General features: G+C 39.3%; 1 protein-coding gene across 2 annotated transcripts; it reads right to left on the reverse strand.

The window, feature by feature from the left end:
* Positions 1 to 2,393: 2,393 nt before the first annotated feature.
* LOC139717415 (uncharacterized) lies at positions 2,394 to 11,922 on the reverse strand. Of its 2 annotated transcripts, none has more exons than XM_071628913.1 (5): positions 11,825 to 11,922; positions 10,072 to 10,371; positions 7,491 to 7,664; positions 6,316 to 6,463; positions 2,394 to 2,861 (listed from the first exon to the last, which is right to left on the reverse strand). In XM_071628913.1, the coding sequence occupies exons 1-5, from the start codon at positions 11,827 to 11,829 to the stop codon at positions 2,739 to 2,741; spliced, it is 750 nt and encodes a 249-aa protein (XP_071485014.1). In that variant the 5' UTR covers positions 11,830 to 11,922; the 3' UTR covers positions 2,394 to 2,738. The 2 variants fall into 2 exon arrangements, with proteins under 2 accessions (XP_071485014.1, XP_071485013.1); XM_071628912.1 differs by having other exon boundaries at positions 11,751 to 11,885.
* Positions 11,923 to 25,100: the final 13,178 nt, after the last annotated feature.

Consider the following 25,100-nt stretch of genomic DNA (forward strand, 5'->3'; position numbering starts at 1 on the left):
CAGAGAAGGACCAGAGTATCATTATGAACACTTTTTTATACAGTACTGCAATCATCAGTATAATAGCCACATCAGGGAGATGAGGCTTGGAGTCTGTTCGCGCAATTCCACAATTATGCAGATGATTTCGAAGATAATTATGGTAAAGAGGTCACCTTTTTCCTGAAAATGTGTGAGCTCTTTGGAAACGTACCAGCACTTTCTCCTCCATTGAATAAAAGTCTCTGGAATGTGGGCTAAATGTACACATTATGCTTGACTGAAAAGGTCCAACTTGAGACCGCCAAATTACAAGAAGCATGACCCAGTGTGTAATACACAGGGTGTATAATGAATGGTCATTGCATACAAAAGGAGTGTACCCAAGACTCAAGAGGGAATTGCTCATAATGTGTGCAGTGATGGTCAGTTGCCTCTATTAAAGTAGTAAGACAGTTGCTACAGTGACAGTCCTCTCAAAGGGAGGGCTTATTCGCACAATAATAAAAACCTTGCCATGTTCCCAATACAGGCCTAAAGATGTACGGGGATAGAGCCTTCTCTCCTGTTGCACCACGTCTGTGGAACTCTCTACCAGTCCAGCTTCAGAATTGCAGCAGCCTCAATACATTCAAGTCTGCACTGAAGACTTATCTTTTCCAGCAACTTTGTGAATGATGTGTGACACTTTTTGGGAGCTGGGCGCCTTTGAATGTTTCTACAGATAAATGGGGCCATATGCTGTTTCATCATCATCATCACATAGGCCTACAGGATTAAAGTTAACACTGATTTGAGTAAGGCTTATGCTTGCATGGAATCAATGTGTATTGTGTGACTCGTAACATATAATTATGTTGTATTTCCCACAGCTATACTCATACAGTATTCAACTCGTGTAAATAATTGCTTCTCTGTGAAACAATACGGGACATTCTACAGAGCATAACAAAATGTATTGTATGGTTTTATGTAATGCCATTTATGTTTCAGTGAACTACTGTACACGTACTTAACATAGTTTTCACTCAACATTGCTTTATTCACTCAGTTAACTTCCTTGATCAAACCTGCTAAAAACTGGAATACTTGATGACACAGATATGTGTGTGCACACATGCAAATTAATTGACTAATCGCAAATGAAAGACATTATGCACACACACATTATTCTGTTTCCAGTCAAGAAAGCATACTGAACGGGAATATATCTAGTCACAATGGTGTGACAGAGTGAATACTTCCAAGTATAGTCACATGTTTAACCCTCTGAAGTTAAAGCATTCGAGAAACGAGCATTGGGCTGGAGCACCAATGGAGGAAAAACCGAAGATTATTGCTTGTACAGGCCACTCCCATTATATTGAAGTCCTCGGTATCAACAATGTCATTTCAATATATTGAAATTTTGTTATGAACGAACAAATTAACTATAGATATCATCTACACTGTATATATCTTTATAGTATAAATCATACAACATCTCAGAATGATGTCGAATTGTGATTGGCCAAGAACATGTCACATGACATTCAATAGAAAATACCTACCAAACTCATTGAGAGTGACAGCCATACAAAAGGCCCCTGGCATGGGCCTATTGCACGGCTCCAAGGTACTATAGCACTGCTTCGTGGGGGGCTACTAATGCATGGCCGCTTACAGTGTCCTGTGGTTCACACAGCAGTAAAGCACCAGCAAACTACATTGTACGTGCTGGCCGGCTGCGCTGCGCTGGCGGTAAGTCTCACAGACCAGGCGCGGCGGAGTACTGCTACGTTATACATACGTGTACGCGCAGCTACTTTACCTAGCTAGTTGCAATGCTGCCTACCTACTGCTGTGTTTTTAGTTTTGACTCTGATCTGCTACGTGGACCACAGTGATCCTAAAATCAAGACTTCATTTCCAGTTGAGAAACCGTAATTTGATTATTTTTCTGTGTTTTTATACAAAATCATTTTTGGAAATAGACAAAGTCTAGACCTACTACTAGATCTACCGACATCTCAGATCGGCCTAACAGTCAGGCCTAACTCGATCTAACGTTAGCGTAGAATGGGTATAGACCCTGCGGACTTTGTGATTCCTGTGACTGTGTGGTCGAATCATGACGAGTGTTACATTTATTTTGGGCCTTCCTGAGTTAGCGGTCACTAATCTAGTACTGTGATTGTGGACAGGGTGTTGTATAAAACAAATAATTTATGATTTTGTTCGTGCATTGAGGCACGTAATACCGCACTCGGCGCGAGATTCGCCACTGGTCTATTCAACGCGGCGCTACGCGGCTTGTTGAATAGACCAGTGGCTTATCTCGCGCCTCGTGCGATATTCGTGCCCTATGCACTCACAACTCATAAATTATTCGTATAATATACAACAGTAGATAGATAACAATTTTCGGACCTGAATGTTTACTTCACTGTACAAGGAATTTTGTGAGAGCAATGTTTGTTATAACAGGAGTGCACTATACTTCTGCCAAGGAGTACCCAAGGAATACAATGTAAGTGGGTGATGGTGGCAGACAAGCACCATACATAAGGCATGACTGTTACTGTAGACTCATCATCTTTATGAAAGACAAGATTTTGTAACACATTGAACACTTCAGCTGCATTGTGCCAATATCAAGTTCTGAACACTCTACAATTGCATTACCATGTCTCTGCCACTGACAATTGAGAATCTCCCTGCATGTGTACAATCCTATGATGCAGGCATGTCCATAACAACCCATCACTTTCTCATCAGTGTCATCCTGAGCCTAGCAGTTTCCTTATCTCATCTTGGATGTTTTGTCTTGCCTGGGATTCATAGGTCTTGTAGAAGAGCTCAGTGGCAAAGATTCTGTTGCGCTCCAGGAACTTTTTCAGCACCTGTATGTTCATGCAGAAAATGGGGAAGATGAGTGTAACAGAACCTTAGATTTTGTAGATTGATTTGCAATCTATCCAGCACAGCCATAATTAACTAACCAACAATTTTAATGCAAATCCTGAAACAGTGTCCCATGAAAATTCACTGAAATCTATTCATACATTCTTGTTTGTGTTTCAGACACATGGCAATGGCTACAGATGCTGTTGCCAAACATTATAAACTGCATAATGTAACCTTGCATATCAAACCCACAAAATTCACCAGGTAAGAGTGTGTGTGTGTCTGTGTGTGTTTTCTTATTAGGCCATAAATTTTCAATTTCAAAATGTTGTATAACTCATCAAGACTGGATACTAGTATTCCACACCAACTTCTTGGCGGAGGTTGGTATTTTGCTGCTATGCAAACTTCTCTCTTATCTCTAGGTAGACCATCATAGTGGATGATGTCATTCTGGGTTGTGCTACCGTCTCTCATGGGCCCGGATGTGGCTGACAAGTCCAATTCTTGAGGCACACATTCAGGGGCAGTGTGGGCACTGGAATGATGCTGGTGGGGGTGCTGCGGAGATAGAGGCCTTCCTGCGTTCTCTGGCACTGTCGATTCGCTCCGGACGTTTGTTTTCGCAGGTAGACAGGGCCTCTCTTGTCAGGTCATGCCAGTGCTGCCTATCTCCAGCAAACACCTCAAGTTTTTGTGGAGGGATGTCACTACGTTTAAAAGTGTCCTTGATACAGTCCTTATATCTCTTCTTTGGCCGTCCGATTCGTCTTTGTCCACGGGGGAGTACCCCATACAGAATTTGGCGAGGAAGGCGACTGGTATCGATTCGTATCACATATCCAGTCCAGTGGAGTTGGGCCTTCACCATCATGGACTCAATGCTGCAGAGTCCTGTTCTGTCGAGGACTTCTAGGTTTGTCACTCTGTCCTGCCACTTGATCCCGAGGATTGACCGCAGTGCTCTAGTGTGAAAACATTCTAGCAGTCTGAGGTGCTTTCTGTAGGGGGTCCATGTTTCACATCTATACAGTAGGGTTGATAGGACGACTGCCCTGTACACTCTGATCTTCATTTTCAACTTGATGTTCCTGTGGCTCAACACTCAAGAGTGAAGGCGGCCGAGTGACTGACCTGCTTTGTTGATGCACTTGGATATTTCTTTGTCCAAACTACTATCACAGGAAATGGTGCTACCAAGATACCTTAACTGATCAACAGTCTTCAACTCAGTATCTTCAATGGAGATGGTTGGTGGGGTAGATGTGGTTCCTGGTGATGGCTGGTGGAGGACTTCTGTCTTGCCCAGGCTAATCTCCAGACCAAATAATCGGGCAGCCTCTGCGAATCTGTTGGCAATGGCTTGGAGGTCAGTCTCTGAATGTGCCATAAGGGCACAGTCATCAGCATAAAGTGCTTCTTGCAGGAGTCGCTCAATGGTCCTTGTACTTGCATTCAGTGTCCGCAAGTCAAAGAGTGATCCATCCAATCTGTATTTCAGGTACACCCCTTTCTCCAGGTCTTGCAAAGCGTGGTTTAGTACACAGGTGAAGAATACGTTGAAGAGGACAGGCGCCAGCACACATCCCTGTTTTACTCCATTGGCAATTTCACTATTGGAGAGGATGAGACCTTCCATTCCATCATGAAAAAGACGAATGAGATTCACAATTAGGTGGGCAGTCAAGCTTTGCGAGGATCGTCCAGAGGGCCTCTCTGTTCACTATATCAAAAGCTTTGGTAAGGTCGATGAAGGCAATATACAGATCCAAATTCTGTTCTATGCACTTCTCTTGGACCTGCCTCACTGTGAAGACCATATCTACAGTGCTATGGCCAGGTCTGAAACCACACTGAGCTTCTGGCAAGAAAGTTTCAGAGATAGTGATGATCAGGCGATTCAGGATGACACGTGCCAGTATATTACCGGCAATAGACAGAAGCGATATGCCCCGGTAATTGCAACAATCTGATTTGTTTCCTTTGCTTTTGAATAAAGAAACTGTAGCATCCCTGAATTCGTGAGGCATGGTCAGCCCATATATACTGACAAGGATGCTGTGAAATATGTTGAGAGATGCAGGGGAAGCAGCTTTAAACAGTTCTGCAGGGATGCCATCCAACCTAGGGGCTTTTCCAGGTCTTGTCTGGTTGATAGCTTTTAGGACCTCATCAAGGGATGGATGAAGATTGAGGTCTTCCACTGGGGGTCTTTGATCATTGTGTCCTAGGACTGCGGTGTCAACACTGGAGGGCCTATTCAGGAGAGTGGAGAAATATTTCCTCCAATGATCATTGATGCTGTCTTTGTCTTTGAGCAATGTGGTTCCGTCAGCTGCAAGGAGTGGAGTACATGTAGTACTAGCCTTTGTCGGCCAAACACAGTCTTTAGAGATCTGAAGAACTCCTTTGGGTCGTTTGACTCTGCGTGGTGCTGGACCTCGTCAGCTTTTCTGTCCCACCAGCTCTTGTGTAACACCTCTTGAGGTGGTTTCGTCTGCTTTGGTTCCCACGTGACGCTCAGCTCTCATCTGTGGCTCCAAGTAGCTGTTTACATGCGACAGCGGCCACACCATGGAAAACCATCTCGACTGGCGGGCCAAACCAGGTGAGAGTAGCTGGGGGGCTCATCGCCATCTATTAAAACATGTAACTTGCTCACCGTAGCATGTGAAGACTGTTCTGGTGGACTCGGCGAATGAAATCAACAAGTATGGGGCCCCAGGGAGGGTTAGTACCTCTGTAACGGCAAACTTCTAAGGAGAGTTTGATTACCCTGGTCCCCTGAATTAACTCTTTACCTAAAGCGCACGTGTACTCCCTTGGAACTATTCCAGTTCCAGCTAGGCTGTCATACTTCAGCACATACATAATACCATGAGCCCCCTCCCCCCCCCCCCCAAAAAAAAAAAAATGATAATGATAACAATACAAAAATAAAAATGTACATAAATACAGGTTCAGTTCCCTACTGTACTGGGTAAGCTCCTATACTCTTAGGTAGACAGGAGCACTGCATGTACAATATTGCTCAAGGACGTAAGTACTGAAGTGAGACACAAATCCTGGACCTTCTCATCATAAGCAGTGTGCCAATAACAGGGACCATGACACCCCTCGGATAACCCTTTGAGGAGAAGTCCCGAGTATACTCGGGCAGGTGTCCATGGGAAAATGCGTGTTTTAGCAAAATCAGCCCGTCCTCAATGGGTTAAAACTTGAACTCATATGAAAAAAAAGAACTTTACTGAAAAGTCAAAACTCAATCACAATCTCGAACAATATTTCAAACTTCCTACATCCACCTACAACATACACCTAACATCAACAATGAAGAAAATATAACATGAAACAAAAATTAATGCTCTTGATTTATGTTTTCACTCAATGAATGATTACAGTGTCCTCAAATGGTCTTTCATTACCAAATAAATAGTGGTTTCTAAGCACCTTTGCACGGCCCACCCTGAAATCCACATCTGGAATGTGACTATACTCCTTGCGAATCTGGTTTGCGTATATCTCATACTCAGCTGGAGGTCGTCCTAGTACTTCCAGGTCAAGGTCAAGGAAGAAGTGCTTTGCCCCTGTGCCAAAACTGCTCCAAGTTGAAAAACAGGAAAAGGTGGGGTGGAGGGGAATATAAACAGAGTTAACAAATGGACTTTGGGAAAAATCAGTGAGAGAAGTACAGAGAGGAGTGAGAGATAGAGAGAGTAAGAAATAAAAGTTTATGGCAGACAAACACACTAATGTAAAGAGGTACAGTAAACCTCGCATGAGTCGAAGCTCTCGGGACTGACAAAAATGCGTTGACTTAAGTGAACTTCGACTCTCGCGAGAGTCGATTTTTTTTCGACTCACAGTTATGTACATGTATTATAGTACATTTGCATGCATTTGTGTGTGTGTGTGTGTGTGCGTGCATGTGTGTGTTTGCATTCAAATTTGTCTGTTCTTGAAGATAATGTTCTTATTTTGTTCTAAATTGAACATGGAATTTGTATCAATACCAGTAGTTAACGTAGTTCTTCGACTCATGCGAGGTTTTCTGTATTTCTTAGAGAAAATACATAGGGAAAAATCGGGACTCTTTATTTTGCTTCGAGTTAAGTGATTTTTTACTCACTCGACGTCGACTTATCCGAGGTTTACTGTATAATGCAATTTACCATAAAAGTTTAGTTGAACATGAAACATACACTGTATTAATGAAAAAGGGGTAGCATAGAAAAGTCTTCACACTTAAGTTCTCTAGCAAAACAAGCGCACTGCTTGTCAAACTAAAGGTAAATTAGACAAAAATACACTCAGTTCAGTTGAAAAGAAAAGGGAATGGATATTGATATAAGAAACTCTAATCTTTCGATCAAAGTCATTTTTCCGGTAAGCATATTATAACATAACTGATTAAGATTTTAGGCCACCAATGCTGTCACTTTAGTCAAAATTTGGGGAACCACGTGTATACCAGGTTCCTGTATATGAATTGATGCCAAGGGAACCTGATATACCAGGTTCCTTTATGGAACAGTTAAAAAAAAAACAGGATTGAACATGATTTTTGTAACAGTACAGTTTCCATGGGCAAGGCATTATGGGAATGGGGAGAAGAGGGAACTCACTTTTCATTGTGCTCTGGGGTACAGTGGTGCTTGGTGGCCAGAATCCAGTCATATATTGTATCGATACAATCCTGTGAAAAGTCTTCATCATCAGTCAAGTGATCCTTAGCAAACTGCATGAAAGCTTCAGCACTTTGCTCCTCATTGTCACCTGCCTTTGGGTTGTAAATCAAACTGCAGAACAGGAAAGCCAAAAATGAAACGAATTAAAATAAGAACAGGACTCTAAATACACTGTATCTCATATATTTGATCTTATTGCCAGAAATTAATTACCACTAACAGCATAGAAGACAACAAAGGGTTCTTTTCCCATCACAGATCTCTCGAGAGGCATTCAGTAAGAAAAAGGGAAACATAATGTAAGACTTTCTAATGCCTTGGATGCCATATGCTTGAATTTAAAGTTTATATCAATTCATGGGCATTTATGTTCCTTTCTTTCCACATGAATGTCCCTGTATTTTGTATTGTTTTCATTTTATTTTAAAAATTGAGAGCAACAATACAGATTACATATATCCATGTGAAAGGTGAAAATAACTCTCAGCATGGACATGCCACATCGTAACAAATGATACAGGCAATTCTGATTATAACAAAGTCCTCAAGACTGGCAGTTTTCTTTCGTCACATCAAAAGTTTGTCATAGCCAAACAGTATGGTAATGTTGGGAATTTTGTTATATAGCTGTGTTTGTTATAGCAGGAGTGCACTGTACTATGCTTTAACCCTAAAAAGACTGGGGGGGGGGGGCCTAAAAGGCCCCCCCCCTCGACATTTCGCGCGATTACTCAGCAACACGCAATGCTCTCGCCGCGATGCTCTATGACTTTTTTCTTTCGAGTTTCCCGCACATTTTGACACCAAATTTGTGATGCCCGGGGGTACGGTTCTGAAGTTACATAACTTTTTGTACATGCACGTGAGACCGAAAATGGCTCAAAAATGTGATTTTGTGTACAAAGTCAATACAAATTGAGTTTTATCACATGGTTCATATAAATATGCTTATTTTTACTCTCAATGGCTAAAATCAATTTGTTTTAGTAGTATTATGCTTCAAAAAGGGTCTGCCACAAATTTTGCTGAAAAAAACAACAAAAACAAAAGGTCGAAAAAACAAAGAAATACATAAGAAATTCATAAAACAATAAAATAAATAAGAAATTAATTTTGATACCGAATTTTTTTTCAAGTACATTTGCTAAGAATGCTACAAAGAATATCTAGACCAAAAATGAGCACTTTTGGAGCTTTATTTACTGATTAAGATAAAAAAGTCTGATTTCTTGCATAAATTAGCATAATTAATCAAAATAAAATAAAAGAAGACTATTTTGGAAAATTTAAATATACGATCTTGTAGATTACATCGCACACTACCATTGTGCAAATTTCCGCGGCGATCGCGCGATCCACGGCCGAGATCTTAAGGGGGGGCCCTTTAGGCCCCCCCCCCCAGTCTTTCGAGCTACCAAAATAGCCCAGTCTTTTTAGGGTTAAATGCGCAAATTACATTTATAGATGATTAAGTTGGGCATTTCGTTATAGCCGTGATTGTTACAACAGGTGTGCACTGTACCATGCTTTGAAATGCGCAAATTACTCACAGTAATGGACAAGTATTGATGTTCAAATGGATGGAGGTGTTGTTTAAGCAATTCCTCAGAAGCACAGATGAGTTCAAGCTACATGTATATAATTGGTGTTTTTTACAGAGCAACATCATGTAGCTTGACATCTAGTACCACTTCACAGTGCCAAGGTGGTTTACAAGGATTTTAGTGTGTTGCAATGACATCAAACAATTTTTCGCCTCATCCTAATCAAGCACATATGTGCTGTACCAAAAACTGACAATATGCGAAATAAATGAAGCTGCAAAAACTTGCCACTTGAAAGATGATAATTATATCCTTTTAATCAAATGTTCAAAAACAGGGTTTTATGTAAGACAATTTTGAATACCAGAGAGCAACCTCACAGCTTCTGGTGTTCTTGAGCAGGCAATGAACCAAAAGGGACAAGCATGATGTGGACCTTTATCAACACATGATTTTTATTCTCTTTTTTTTTCTCTATGCAATGTCACTTTTTAGCCATGCACAGTGCTAAAACTTCAAACTGTGGATCACCCTGTAATACATACAGTTGTACTACATCCAAAGCCTGTGCTGTTGTATGGACACACATACACACGTATACTTGCTTAGGTCAACTGTTTGCAAATTGTTTTTTACTGTGTTTCATGCTGGTCAAATTTGCTGTCCAAAGACAGTAACCTCAAAAGTACAAATTTCAGGGTACATTAAACAAAAGTTAAATCCACTATTTGATACGCTATCTACTTAATAATTTACCACTCCAAGGAAAATCAAGCATAAGTGTCAAGTACACATTACCCTGGCAAATATCATTGCATTCCATGTGCCATCTGGTGACATAGGGTGACATCTGGTGGCTGTAATCAACCTTGGCTTGAGCATGCAGGCCTTCAACATACGAATGTACTTAATCTCCTGTTCTACCTGATTGCAATCAGAATTTCATTGGTCAAGAAGGTAAGGGAAATACTTACTCATGGAAAAAAATAGCTACTTCAACAGCTCTACATGCAAAGGGAGGAGAGCATGGAAATTTGGTGTAGTGCTTGTGCAACAGCCGAATCATGGCATCAACGTGCTGTAGTGTGTGGTAATATCGCTGGCTCTCACAGTAGTTCTTTTCAATATATTCCCACCACTGTGCAACAGATCTCTTAGCATCTGGGTTCGGTTCCCGTCCATGGCTGAAGGAGGCATTCCACAGTGATTTCTGCTTGGTAATGGTTTCTGCCACTAGTTTGTCTGTCTTTCCATCCTCCATCACTGAGCCGATTCTTTTTAAAAATAATAACAGATTGTTGTCTGAGATAGCAGTTAAGGAAAATCCAGGAAAAAAATATCTATGGGCAGATAAAAGAGAAGATAGCCATTACTCTGCCATGTCTGCCTTACAGCTTGTGGCAGAAACACAATTGCATCCAAATTCTTGCAGACCAATCATGACTATGATTGTACATTCCCGGTTAGAGACTGAATCCAGCTCTAATTTGATACAAAATCATATCTTGACGACAAGATCCAGACCAATCTTTTGGCCAAGGCCTAAATGTAGACATTTTTTGGCTTCTAAAGTGTGTGCTTTTTTCCGATATCTACAATTGTAGGACAAGGTAACGTTAGAAGAATCCATTTTAATTACCCGTACATGTAGATCTAATATGAACAATCCTGGATGGCTTCTAACTTCAGCACAGCCATACGCGAGGACTATGAAACTGTGGTTTAGTGTGTATGTATGGCTGTGCCGAAGTTAGAAGCCTAAAATAATTTAGCTTCCCATAAATATTATTTAGAGCTACACGTACCGTAGTTTAACATGATGTAGTTTAAGTCTGCTCTTTCAGGAACTGCTCTTGACTTCAAATTCATGTCTGGCAGATTTCTGGTTTGCTCTGTGATGCAACTTTGCAAGGTCACATAATACAGATATAATTTACAGTGCATGGCTATGCTACGTCTACATTGTATTTATGGAACTGAAATGATCATATAAAATGATGCACCCTTTTTTTATGTCCGGGGGTAGCAGGCAGGGTGGTGCTTTCATTTACAAGTGCATAGACTCTAGATCTCGACCTTTTGTTGTACTAACATGACTAGAAATTACACTGTAATTCCGAATGATGTTTGTGTTTTCAAGATCAAGTTTAACCGCTTGCGTTTATAGTTTATGATAATGTCACTGTCAGTCGTATGTCCACATGCTGTAATCCACGCAGCCACTAACTGCGACCATTACCGGTACGCTATGCGCATGGGGCTGGTCGCAGTAACGCAGCCACATGAATGTAACAAGTAAACATACATGACAACAGCAGTACGTTAATGTAATTAATTTAGGACATGACATTATCGTTACGTCTCGGTGTTGCCGATGGCGTGCGCGTTTATTAGATAAATTTAGTTGTATAATGTATAATTGTATGCTAACTATACACAGCCCAGTCGCTGTACATTGTACGTCGCTTTCGCATAGCGTTATGTAACAGCGTCTGGTCGGGCTAAATTTTATGCTTGCTTCAATGCTTGTGGTTGTAAAAGTTACGTAGATTACAACATGTGGGACTGACATCGTAATTCCGAACGTAAGCTGTCTAACTTGACCCTTCAATATACAAACATCAAACATACCGCCGGAACCAACTCAACATACCGTAATACATCCATGCATAGACAGGCTAAAGCTTTTGCCCATGTAAAATTTATCGAAGTAACTGTCACTCACACCTCATGAAAGGAAGACTGCTGAGTTACTGGTAGGTGCCGGTGGCGGTGGCGGTGGAACTCCGGGGTCCGCCGCGGCCCGGGGTGCCTACCGATATGTGCCATACAAGAGCGCGCTTGTCCGTACGTGATCTTTCAGTTCCTCCCCCTCCACCCCATTCCCCCCCCCCCCCCCTCCCCCCCCCCCCCCCCCCAACATGCGCTGCTATAAAATGCTTGCTCTTTCTCTTGTTCAAGTCGAGTCAGTGGAATATGGGGGGGGGGGGGGGACGCACCGGGCTAATTTTGTTACTTTTGTATTAATTTCTTTCGGGGGGGGGGGGGGGGTAAGTGAAGGGGGCGAACTCCGTTTATAATGTTGTATTTTGCATTCTGTTTTTTTTTTTTGTTTTTTTTTTTTTTTTAGAAAAGTATAAAATGCATGAAATCGCACGATGATCCTTATCAGTGGATTGTATTAACCCCGGTAATGGTACGAGAACGTACATGTTAATTTTTCTTCTGCTTTTTGCTTTTCATGCCTTTTGATTTTCGCTCTTTTTTTGGGGGGGGGGGGGGGGATTCAGCTGATTTAACCCGGAAGTGGCACCAGAAATAACTGTTTTGCGTCCCACCCCCGAAGTTACGGAATTCCTGGATCCGCCCCTGTGAGCTGATCCCCAATACATGCGACATAAATTATTTTGCCCTAAAAAATATACTGTGTAACTGACAAAAGAAAAAGAATACGCGCAGAACAAAAGAAAGTTTCTTCATGTTTTCATCCACAAATTAAGGAGTACTTGGTGAAGGTTTGTGTGCAGAATTCTGTGTGTTATTCTGTTTAGACAGTGAATAAACAAAGTTCATTATCTCATCTAATATTGCATATTGTGGTTGCTAGGCCGCCTACTTAGGCCCTAAAACTATACGTTGTTCACAAAGAAATCATCAAAAGTCGATATTAAATATCAAAGGTCCTGTTACCTTTGGGAGAAGTGCGTAAGGTCAGATGTATCACAAAACATCCTATCATCTAACATTGTTTTTTTTTTTTGCGATAAAGCCTAAAATAATAAGGAGATATCATTATTTTTTTTCATTAAACCATAGCTGTATAGTAGACGGTTCTAAAAATGGTCTGGAAACATTTTTATTATAACTTGTTCACATTTTGTGTATCTAACAATACTTAACATCGATTATGCTGGTTCAAATATTTACATTGGTTGTTTCTATCCGTTAACTCACATTTTAGAACTATTTTGAAGCACTAATGCTGAGTTGATGTTTCATGTGCAAAAAAGGGGGTAAATTATGCCTTTAAAGGGGATGGCTAGTAACCGATCAGTGGGAATCAGTGGGAATGCTGAGGGATGGTTGTTCCAATCCTTGTGGGATTTATTTAAGAGTACATTATATATCTACTGTTGTTTGAAAATTATTTGCTTCAGAACGGTCTCATATTCAAGTAATGTGCAGATTAATGCCCCGTCACTGACCAGGGACGCTTACCTGGAAACATTAAACTGCACATTACTTGAATATGAGACCATTCTGAAGCAAATAATTTTCACACAAGAATAGATATATAGTGTACTCTTAAATGAATCCCACAAGGATTGGAACAATCATCCTCCAGCATTCCCACTGATTCCCACTGATCAGTTACTAGCCATCCCCTTTAAGTTCGACTAAAATTCTTCGTGAAACACCCGGGGGGGGGGGGGTTGTTGTGAAAATGCATGCATTCCAGGCTACTTATTAGGCCTATCAACCGCTTGATAAGTGGTTCTATAGCGGTCCACAAAAGGGTAGTACACTGTAAAAACATCGGTGTTAGATTTAACACCACGGGTGTTAAATCTAACACCGATCAAACTTCAATAAAGGACCACACCCACAGGTGTTGAAAATGCACTGTGATGGTGTTGAAAAGTGTTCACCTGACACTTCGTGGTGTTAATTTGACACTGTACCTGGTGTTATTTTGACACTGTACTGGTGTTAATTCAAAAATGACACCACATGGTGTTGATTTGATATTTGTTGGTGTTAATATCAATGGTTTAACACCCGTCCAGCTTCAATAAGTGACCACACCAGCTGGTGTTACTGTGGTGTAAATTTATTTTCACATTTTTTCAAAAATCTAGTATCTTAATGTAAAATTCTTGATCGTCTTGTTTAAATTAAAAATCAACAAGAAGTGCAGTTACTAAGAAACTCTTCAAAAAACAGTTTAGAATTTGGAAATGACATCCGGAGGTGTTAATTCAACACCAGAAATGAGCACCGAAAATTTAACACCAGCTCGGTGTTCACAATTTAACACCGGACTTTTTGCAGTGTATATGAATGCTGGCAGAAAAGCACTCGGAGAACGCAGACCATTGGCGAGCTGTTCATTTCCAACCACACAACTGTGCTATGTTCTCCCACTTTACATTCTGTCCTATATTATAGTTCATAATTCTTTGCACCGATCAGATTCCTTTTCAAACATAGGGCCTACCTCGCTGCCAACCGGCAGTCTGGCCAAGAGCGCAATAACTCCAATGGGGTGTTGCAAGAAAGTCGAGTTGCAATCAATTGAAAAAAAAAAAAAAAACTACTGCAAACTTTGGAATAGATAGCTCAATTGCAACTTGCAATCTACTAGTATCGCAAGTTTGTGCGCTGCAAGAAGGGAGCTTGCAAATATCGCAAGTTGCAATTTATTGATTAGCAATCAATCCTAAAGTTGCTATTGACTTGCAATCAATTGCAACTTTCTCGCAACAGAATTAATAACTTGCAATTGATTGCAAATTTGCCATCAATATTGAAGGGTTTGCGATTAATTTTGGGGAGTACTATTATTAGTACTAACAGAGTGTGTAACGACTCTAACGACTCTAACGACAGCTCTGATAATTTGACTTGTATTTTCACTCTATACCACCAAAATGTGATATCTTTCTGGAGCATATATATCTGTTGCACCTGGAGAATGAATTGTGGTAGTTTTTGAACCTTATCTCGAATCCTCTGCCTCATCTTGCCATATCCTTCAAACTTCCCGAACTGGGTGTCACTGGAGTTACTCCACTTCTAGTCCCACGAACTGGATATCTTGCTGGGCAATTTGTAAGTTGAACAGTACCAGTACCATTTCAGTGCATGTTCCACTTGCATACTCACCTTATTCGCTCAACCATGCCTTAAAGATCTTTGTATCTAACAGACTTCGAATACTGTGCATACCAGAGTACTTACCTGAATAGCAGTGTCGATCTTTCAATGCATCTTTGATGAGGTTAGTGTCACTGAAAACATCTAGGCCAAATGGCAGTCACAAGAACAAAGAACCTTGTGAAAGAACTCTTGACAGATGACGAAGTCTGGTCCACAATCAAGGAGGCAGTGACCGAGATAATCACAAAGAAACTATGTGAACTTAGTGATCGTCTGGAAAAGCAGGAGGGACTCATCATGGACCTGCAAACAAAAGTGGTGGAATCTGAGCAAGAAATTGCAGCATTGAAGACAAAGGAAGTGCAAAACAAAGATGCCATCTCAAATCTACACTCACAGTTGAATAACCTGGAGCAGTATTCTCGCCGGAATTGTCTCCGTATTCATGGTGTCCCAGAAAATGCACAGGAGAGGACGGACGGCGTTGTTCTTCGCATCGCCAATAACAACCTCGGAATTGGCCTTCAACAAGGAGACATTGATCGATGTCATCGCATCAGTCGTCGCCACCCACCACCTGATGGTACTACACCCAAACCGCGTGCGATCATCGTCAAACTGGCATCGTATCGTCATCGACAGGCCCTGCTGAGAAACAGAAAAAAACTAAAGGAACAAAAAAGCGGAATCAGCATATATGAGGATCTTACTGACACGAATCGTGCACTTCTCTGGGATGCCTTCGCTGAAATGAAAAGACCAAATACAAAGGTCCTGTCAGCTTGGACCATTGACGGCAGGATCACTATTTCCATGGGGGCATCAAATGGGAAAACAATCACAAAAAGAATCTACAGCAAGATTGACTTGCAAAAGCTCTGAAGATCCACCCAACATAATATGAAGTAATTAATAGATTGCCGATTCTATGTAAACCTGGTTCTGATGATTGATTTCTTATATATATGTTTGACAATATAAACGATCCGAACTTAAATACTACCACTTATATCTCACAAGTCTAGTGTCTAATGAAAAAATTGTATGGTGATTTCTCCAGGTGTTTCTTTGCTCTTGACTACAATCATAATACGATCTAGGTCTATACCATTTTAATTTTTGCGTTGTTTTTCTTTGTTTTTCCTCAATTTGCCAATAGTGTGATAGTTATTTCAACCATTCTGTAGTTATGTTTGTATTTTTGTTGTTTCATTGTAATGTCCAGTATGAATAATTACCGTCATTTCAGCGTCTTGACAATGTTGATTTAAGTATTCTTAAGGATTATCTAACTCCTTCTGACTCTGAGGAGAATGTCTTCTCGCAGGGATATTTGACAATTGATGAATTTAATAAGTTTTTAGATAGTAATTTTGAATTCAAACAACGTCATGATAATGTAATATATCAAATGTAGGAGTGTTGTTGCTACAAACCCGAGCTTCAACCACTACAGACATGAGGGAAAACTCCTTCATTGTTATTCCCAGAATTTTGTCCAACCCGACTGGTCATCACATCCTGTGGTCAGTCCACACACCCTACCTCCCTAGGAGCCTAACCTCTCCCATAAACATTTCTGGATAACCTGTCTCCCCATTGTCTACCAGTGATAAGTTCTCCCCCATCATCCCCATCATGTAATATGTGAGTCACTGGTGTCAGTGACCCATGGATTGACAGTGGTCATTATTAACTTACTCCTTTGTTTTATTATAATCTGAATCCCTCTGTTTTGAATATTTGAATATTATCTAGATTAAGCCCCTCCTTTGAGAATAGATGTACTATAAAAGTGACCATGTGCTTTTGGAAAGGGGTTCTCTCTTTCACCCTCTTCGGGTAGAGACACATAAAGTGTTGGTCTCCCTTGCCATCCCTCTTTAGGGGCGATATATGGCCGTTTGATGGGGAGTACCTGTTAATATATATCTCTGCTAAGCGTTATATCCCACTGTGATTAAATAAAGAGCCCGTATATACTTTGTAATAAGAACTGGTCTCTTGGTCTCTTCTGTGTGCTGTCGTCGAGTGTCGAGAAACGTTACCAATGTAACACCGCCAATCGTACGCCATCGAAGAATAACATCAAAACTACATAATAAAGGTGTTACAGTAAGATATTTTGTGTACATGTAAATACCCGCAGTTTGTGTCATAACTATGATGAGGTTACATTGTTTTTAGACTCTTTATCTGCACAACCCTCTATTGTAGGCATAACTGAAACATGGTTTCATGAGAATATTCCATTGTCTTTGTATAATATTGATAATTATAAATTTGAGGAAAATCATAGAAAAACTAAGCGTGGAGGAGGAGTTGGTGTGTATGTATTAAATGATATAGAATGTAAAAGACGCGTTGATTTAGATGTAAACAACGATTTCATTGAAAGTATTTTTGTGGAAATTGAACATTATAAAAGTTCGTTAATAGTTGGTGTTGTTTACCGACCTCCAAATCAAAGTACTGATGAGTTTCGTTTTTACTTATCTCATATTTTAGACGTTGTACATAACGAAAAGAAAATATTATATTTGATGGGTGATTTTAACATAAATTCATTGAATGCCGGGAAAGTGCAAGATGTTAATGAATTTTTAGATATGTTGATGTTGTACTCCCTGTTCCCTTCAGTACAATGCCCCACGCGAATCATAAAAACAAACTGCCACTCTTTTGGATAATGTACTTACAAATGACACTTGTGTTATTCATTCAGGAGCCCTTTTTACAGATATATCTGATCATTTAGCCGTATTTTGTATTTCTGATAATAGCATCAAGTCCCAAAGCAAGACAATTTATGAAAAGCGGGATATCAATGAGACCACTATCACTCTGTGTGTACGTATGATGGAGAATGTGGAATGGTCACCTGACGCAAATGATGTTAATAGTATGTATAATGATTTTTTGATTAAGTTTTCAAATGTTTACAATTTTTGTTTTCCTAAAAGGGTGTGTTACAAAAAAGAACTTAAGAAAGGTAAACCGTGGATAACATATGAAATTCGTAAATTGTGTAAAAGAAAGTGCCGTTTGTATAGATTATTTGTAAAGAATCCGAGTGAACATCATGAGACTGTGTATAAGAGATGTCGAAACAAAGTTAAAAATATGATTAAACTTGCCAAAAAACAATATTATGTCGGACAGTTAAACAAATGTAATGGAAGTACAAAAAAAACTTGGAATATTATAAATAAAGCAATGGGTAAAGAAAATAACACATTCAAGTGCAATGGAATATTAAAGAATTGTGAGAAAGTATCTGATAAGAAAGAAATATGTGATGTTATGAGTAAGTACTTCGTTGATATTGGATACGATTTGAATTCAAAGTTTACACTAGATGTTACTGATAATTTCATGCAATATGTGAAAGTAAATGAACGCACTATTTATTTTAACCCTGTTACTGAGAAAGAAATTATAGACATAGTCTGTAACTTAAAATCAATTACCAGTGCCGGATATGATGATATTCACATAAAAGTTGTAAAGAGAGTTATACATGTGATAGCAAAACGTTTGAGTTTGATATTTAATAAGTGTCTTGAATTTGGTATTTTCCCAGAAAATATGAAAATTGCTAGGGTGATTCCTGTGTATAAAAGTGGAAGCCCGGAACTCGTTTCTAATTATCGGCCAATTTCAGTCTTGCCAGTATTTTCAAAAATATTAGAAAAGTGTATATACAATCGTCTTTTTAATTTTCTTACACAGTGCAATATAATACACGAAAATCAATATGGTTTTAGGCCGGGGCACTCCACATCATCTGCAATGGTGAATTTTGTGCATGAAGTTGTAACTGCGATTGAGAATAAAGAATATATGATTGGTGTATTTCTTGATTTAAGTAAGGCGTTCGACACGCTTGATCATAGTATATTGGTACATAAATTATATGCATATGGAATTAGAGGATTACCATTACAATTACTTAAGAGTTATTTGTGTGAACGTAAACAATATGTAAGCATCTGTAATGATAAATCATTTAATTTAGGCATAAGATGTGGAGTGCCCCAGGGCTCTATTTTGGGACCTTTACTATTTTTGTTATATATCAATGACATTTTTAATGTTTCTGAAACTTTAAAGCTTATTCTTTTTGCCGATGATACGAGCATATTTTTTTCACACAAGAATATTTTAGAGTTACAAATTATTTTGAATCAAGAACTTACTCTGATGACAAAGTGGTTTTATTCAAATAAAATTACAATTAATGTTCAAAAAACTAATTATATGCTATTCACCAAGAGAAAATGTAATATTGATAATTTTTCTGTCAATATCTGTGCCTCTCAGATAAAACGTGTGTCGGCTTTGAAGTTTTTAGGATTAATACTTGATGAAAATGTTACCTGGAATGCTCATGTAAATAACGTCTGTAATGTGTTGGCAAAGAATATTGGTGTTATGTATAAATTAAAGTCAATGCCTAAATTGTTTTTAAAAATGATTTATAATTCAATTGTTTTACCACATTTGTCATACGGGATCATAATTTGGGGCAATGCATCAAAAACCCAGTTGAACAGAGTTTGTGTCTTGCAAAAACGTGCAATACGTATTGTACACCATGCTTCATATCTTGCCCATTCAAAACCAATCTTTCATTTGTATAAGATGCTGCAATTCTATGATATTTATCTTTTACAGTTGGGTATTTTTATGTATCTGTGTTACAAAAAGTTACTTCCAGAATCCCTTTTAGATTATTTTTCGCTGAACAGCACTATTCATAATTACGGCACAAGAAATTCTGCAAACTATCATTTATATCACATGCGCACCTCATTTTTTTAAAATTCAGTTATATATCAGGGTCCTCATATATGGTTTTCTATCCCTAGAGAAATTAAAGCATCACAATCTATAAATAGTTTCAAAATCAAATATAAACACTTTTTACTGGAAGATTACAAACGTAGTTAATTCAAGGCGTATTTTTATTTTTGTTGTTGCTGTTTTTCTGTGTTGTATCGTCCATATCTCCGTAGTTTTCTTTTGTAATGATTGCATTGGTTTGACTTGTTCCGTTTTGTCAACTTAATTGTCATTTCTTTTCCTTAAATCTGTCTAAGGTATATGTATGTTACAGTACAATGGGTCAGCTACTCACAAGGGCTTTTCCTTTCTTGCTGCTTCCCCCACCAATGGCATTGTCTTTGTATGTAGTCATACCGCCACATTATTTCTAATTGTATGTCTTATGTCTAATGAATTTTTCTCTTTTGTATCTCATTTTGTACATTCATGTTTTTATTGTTTGCTCTGTATATTTTTAATGCTTGGTGCAAAATAAACTAAACTGAAACTGAAACTAAACTGAAACTGAGTTCAGGGGCGGACCCAGGAATCCCATAAAGAGGGGGCGCCTTTACAAAAAAGAAGGGCGCACGCACCCTACCCCCATTTTTTCTTTTTATTTCTTTTGTTTTAACCAAGAAAATAGCAATAAAGGGGGCGCGCGCCCGGCGCGCTCCCCCTAGATCCGCCACTGGATATGCAATTTAGAGGAACTTTCTTGCAACACCAAAGAGATTTTTCTCCTCCCCACCACCAATCTCTTTGTGCAACACCCGCAAAGCGTTGCAAAAGCGCGCCATCTAGCGTTCATGATTTACCCAACAAACCACTATGACAACCATGTAAACTTCAAGAAAAAAAAAAAAAGGGGTTCATTTTTCGCATCACAATGAAAACAGAGAGGGTGAGAACAGAGAAATTATAGCAAGGTATGTTTCATGAGGTGGGTCACTAAGGTTACCATGAAAGACAACGTAACACCTACACGGGAAGGAAAACATCCTTTATCTTATTCTGTATTACTTTATATTATGGAAATAAAATTATCTGAAAATGAAATGAACGTAGGTTACTTTTCCATATAGGCCTAGGCCCTATACGGTCAGAACTACGCAATCAAATATTTGTGTTTTCTCAAAAGAGGGGTGTGCAACAGAAACACACCGGCTGCTTGCGCTGTATGTTCAGGAATCTCTGGCGATCGTTCTGAGAGAAGAAACTCAATCGAAATAAAAGGTGCCAGCTTATAATAGAGAGAGAGAGATGCAGAGAGATGTGGGTATCGGGGCCTAGTTAACGTAATAATTATGTTTCATGACCTTTGCGAAAACTGTTTTCTATACAATATTTCATCCTGAAATGCATATTTGCTGTACAAATATGTCACTATAGTCATGCATGTAAATCATGCATGTTTGTCATGCATTTAAGTCATGCATGTTTAGCTCAGTTCAGTTCAGCTCAAATTCATTTCATATTAATTTCTCAATGAAGTGGTTAATGATTGACAGTAATAATAACAAGTATAGACCTAAGAATACATGATATGAAACTGACATTGGCAATCACTTGGCGTTACGCACATTTGAATGATATCATATAGCCATATGGTGTTCTAGCTCCATATAAACAAACGTATGGAATTTATCATGAGCAATGTTGCAGCTTTTTTTAAAATTATTTTCTTCGTACCGAAAACTCGACGGCGGGGGCCTGATAGCGCAATGATTGCACTTTCCATGCACTGTGTGTGTGTGTGTGTGTGTGTGTGTGTGTGTGTGTGAGTGTGTGTTTGCGTGTGTGTGTGTGTGTGTGTGGTGTTGTGTTTGTGTGTTTATGTGTTTTTTGTGTTTGTTGTGGGTGTGGTAGGTGTACAGTACTATATCGTTACTTGCAAAGGGCTTGTGTATGCTAAAGTTAAAAACAAAACAAAACATAATCAAGATTTATTCTGAAAGAAAATGAAAGCGAGGTCACAGCTGGTCGCCGTAAATCACGTCTGAAAAAGTAAACTTCCTAGTCATAATCATAAACTTGTCAGAAATTGTATACACTCTGTAACGTTATGTTATTCAAACTTCCAACTTGCGTTATGAACACATAGTATCTTCATATTTCAATGAGCATATACTGTGACCTAGTTTAGTAACCATGTCATCAGGCATTACAACTTTTGGCCCGTATTACGTAATACAACAGTCTAGCAACTATAGGAATAGGTGGTAGAGTATGTAAAATATAGCACTTTGGATTTATAGGAGTGTAGGGTAGATTCGTATCATGGTTGTACCTTGAGCAACTCACAGCTTTATATATTGATTAACCTATAGCGGTCACGATTTAAAAATGACGTCAAAATCACGTCCATTTTCTTTATTAATTTTCGTCAAAAAGGCGTCTTTAACCGACGTCTTTCTTGTTTTCTTTACAAGACGAGTATACGTTAAAAAGTCATGAATTAACGTGTAAACGACGAACACGTGCTTATGACGTTATTCTGACGTGACATCTTGTCTTTCAAATGGTAAATTACACGTCATTTAGACGTCTCTATAATTATCATGACCACCAAAATGACGTAGGCCTACGTCTTTTGGACAACTTCCATTTTGATTAAAAATACGTCATGACGTCAGTTTGAAACGTTTAGCGACGTCCGGCATTTCAATTTCTTTGTTTATTTTCGTCAAAACACTTTTTTGACGTCAGATCTTGTCTTTAATGTTAATTTTATCAATTTACACGTTTTTAGGACATCTTTGTATGACCACCCACAGACGTCAGAAAGACATCACAAATATGACGTGTTTTAGAAGTCCTCCATTACGTTTGAGCAGAAATACGACTTTTTGACGTCAGTTTAAGACGTCGTATCTAAATGGCGTCTATTTTTACGTGAAATTGACATCATTCTGACGTGTCTCTAGTATCAGAGAATACGTCGCTAATATAACGAGATAGATAAATCCTCAAAAAGCGATGCAAATTCGACGTCATTTATACGCTGTTATTATGACGTCATACGTATAGGCCTATTAATCAATGTCGCAAAATGACATAATTTTGTAATACGTTGATTATAACGTCATAACTACGTCGCAAAAGTGACGCAAACTTTACGTTCTTAATTAGTCGCTATAATAACACGTCATAAATACATAAAAAACAACGTAACTTTTACGTCACTGATACGTCGCTATAATGACGTGATGAATACGTTGCAAATCAACGTAGGCCTATATTGATTTTACGTCAGTAATCAATGAAATTAATATCATGACGTGAAAAACACGTCGCAAAATTGACCTAAATTTCAAATACGTCTTTACTACGTCACTAATATGTCATAAATACGTCGCAAAACTGACGTACGTAAATTTCACGTTAATTATACGTCCCTCATATCCTGACGTCATAGAAACGTCGCTTAAAACTGGTAAGTTTTACGTCATTTAGGCCTATACGTCGTAGATATGACGTGATGAATAGGCCTAAGTCGCAAAGCAAGTAGATGTTACGTCATTAATACGGTTCGTTGATATGACATGAAAAATACGTCGCAAAATTGACGTAAATTTTACGTCATTAATACGTCACTAATATTAGGTAATAAATATGTCGGAAAACTTACGTAAGGTTTACGTCATCTTAGGTAGTCCCGAACGGGGTCATCCCACAAGACCGACACCCTCGAGTCATACAGCCCACGAGTTCGACATTAAAAAGAGGTCCATGAGTTATACAGCTCACGAGTCATACAGCCCATGAATTCGACACTATAATCATAGGCAAATGAGTTCGACACTAGGTAAAAACAGCCCACGAGTTCGACAGATACAACACGGGGCATATGTGTCGGTCTCGTGGGCCTTGTTAGCTTAGTGTCGAACTCATGGGCTGTATGACTCGTGAGCTGTATAACTCATGGGCTGTATATGACTCATGAGCTCGATGACTTGTGGGCTAGCTGTATGACTCGTGGTTGTCGGTCTCGTGACGTGCACCCGTCCCGAACATGACGTGTGATACCTTTATACGTTTCAAAAAGACGTTTTAAAATCACGTCATTTTACGGGTCATTATATGACGTGTGACCATGCAGTTTGTCCAGTTGCGACCAAATTAAGACTGCTATAGCTGGGAGAGAAATGACAGAGAAAGAAAGGAGAAATACAGGAAAGAGAAAGACTCAAGACAACTATGAACTCTCCTGGGAAATGTTATTTTCTCCCATGATGATTACTGAAAAAAATTGCGTTGTTAGCATTTTCGTCGCGTGTTCTTACAGTCAAACCTGTCTATAGCGGCCACTGCAAGGGAGACAGAAAAAAGTGGTCGTTATAGACAGGTGGCTGCTATGGACAGGTTATTCACCGTTGTGCGCATTTCCTACGTGTAGGCCTACATGTATCACCGTAGTCATATATGTATACATCTATTGAGTAATTACATGTACACTATACATGTATGTGTGTACGTTATATGCACATATCCACGTCACGTGTTTCACGCATTGAACAATGCCGGTGTTTATGCAAATTGTTGCACAGTACTTAGCATGTGTACAGTCGTGAAGAAATCCAAATGCATGTTGATTTGTGTTGATTTACGATACCCTCAACATCACTTTTGAGGTGAAACGAATGTCTAGAAACATTCCATTAAACGATTTTTAACTTGCATATGTGACCGACAAAATACATGGCGAGGGAACATGCAAGTTATGCTGAGTCGGGGAGAAGGTGCATTCCAATGTCTTTTTTGTTAAACATTTCATTACTTTAGCAATGATTGACAGATGAGGTCATCTGAGGAATATTGGTTTGGAAGGATTCCCAAGTAATCTGAAGATGTATATGGAATGTTTCTAGATTTTCGTTTCACCGCAAAAGTGATGTTGAGGGTATCATAAATCAACACAAATCAACATGCATTTGGATTTAAATGCATTATTGCAGGGGCGGATCCAGGGAGGACCGCAACCGGCGCACGCCCCCCCCCCCTTTATTTTTTGTTGAAACAAAATAAATAAAAAGAAAAAAATGGGGGGAGGGGTGCGTGCGCCCCCTTTAATTTTGTAAACGCGCCCCCTCTTTACGGAATTCCTGGATCCGCCCCTGTTATTGTGACTGAATGAGTGATGAATGAACGTTGCCCCATGAATGACTGGCACGGCTACAAAGCAGAAAAACACGCTGAATTATCGGCTCTGTGGCCGCTATAGACAGGTTATAAAATCTACCGCGGGAAACAAAATTTGTGGCAGCTGGGCGCATTAGACAGGTGACCGCTATAG

Source organism: Diadema antillarum, unplaced genomic scaffold, assembly GCF_040938485.1.
Source record: "Diadema antillarum isolate AM-2024a unplaced genomic scaffold, OU_Dant_1.0 scf00000075, whole genome shotgun sequence".
Taxonomy (NCBI): domain Eukaryota; kingdom Metazoa; phylum Echinodermata; class Echinoidea; order Diadematoida; family Diadematidae; genus Diadema; species Diadema antillarum.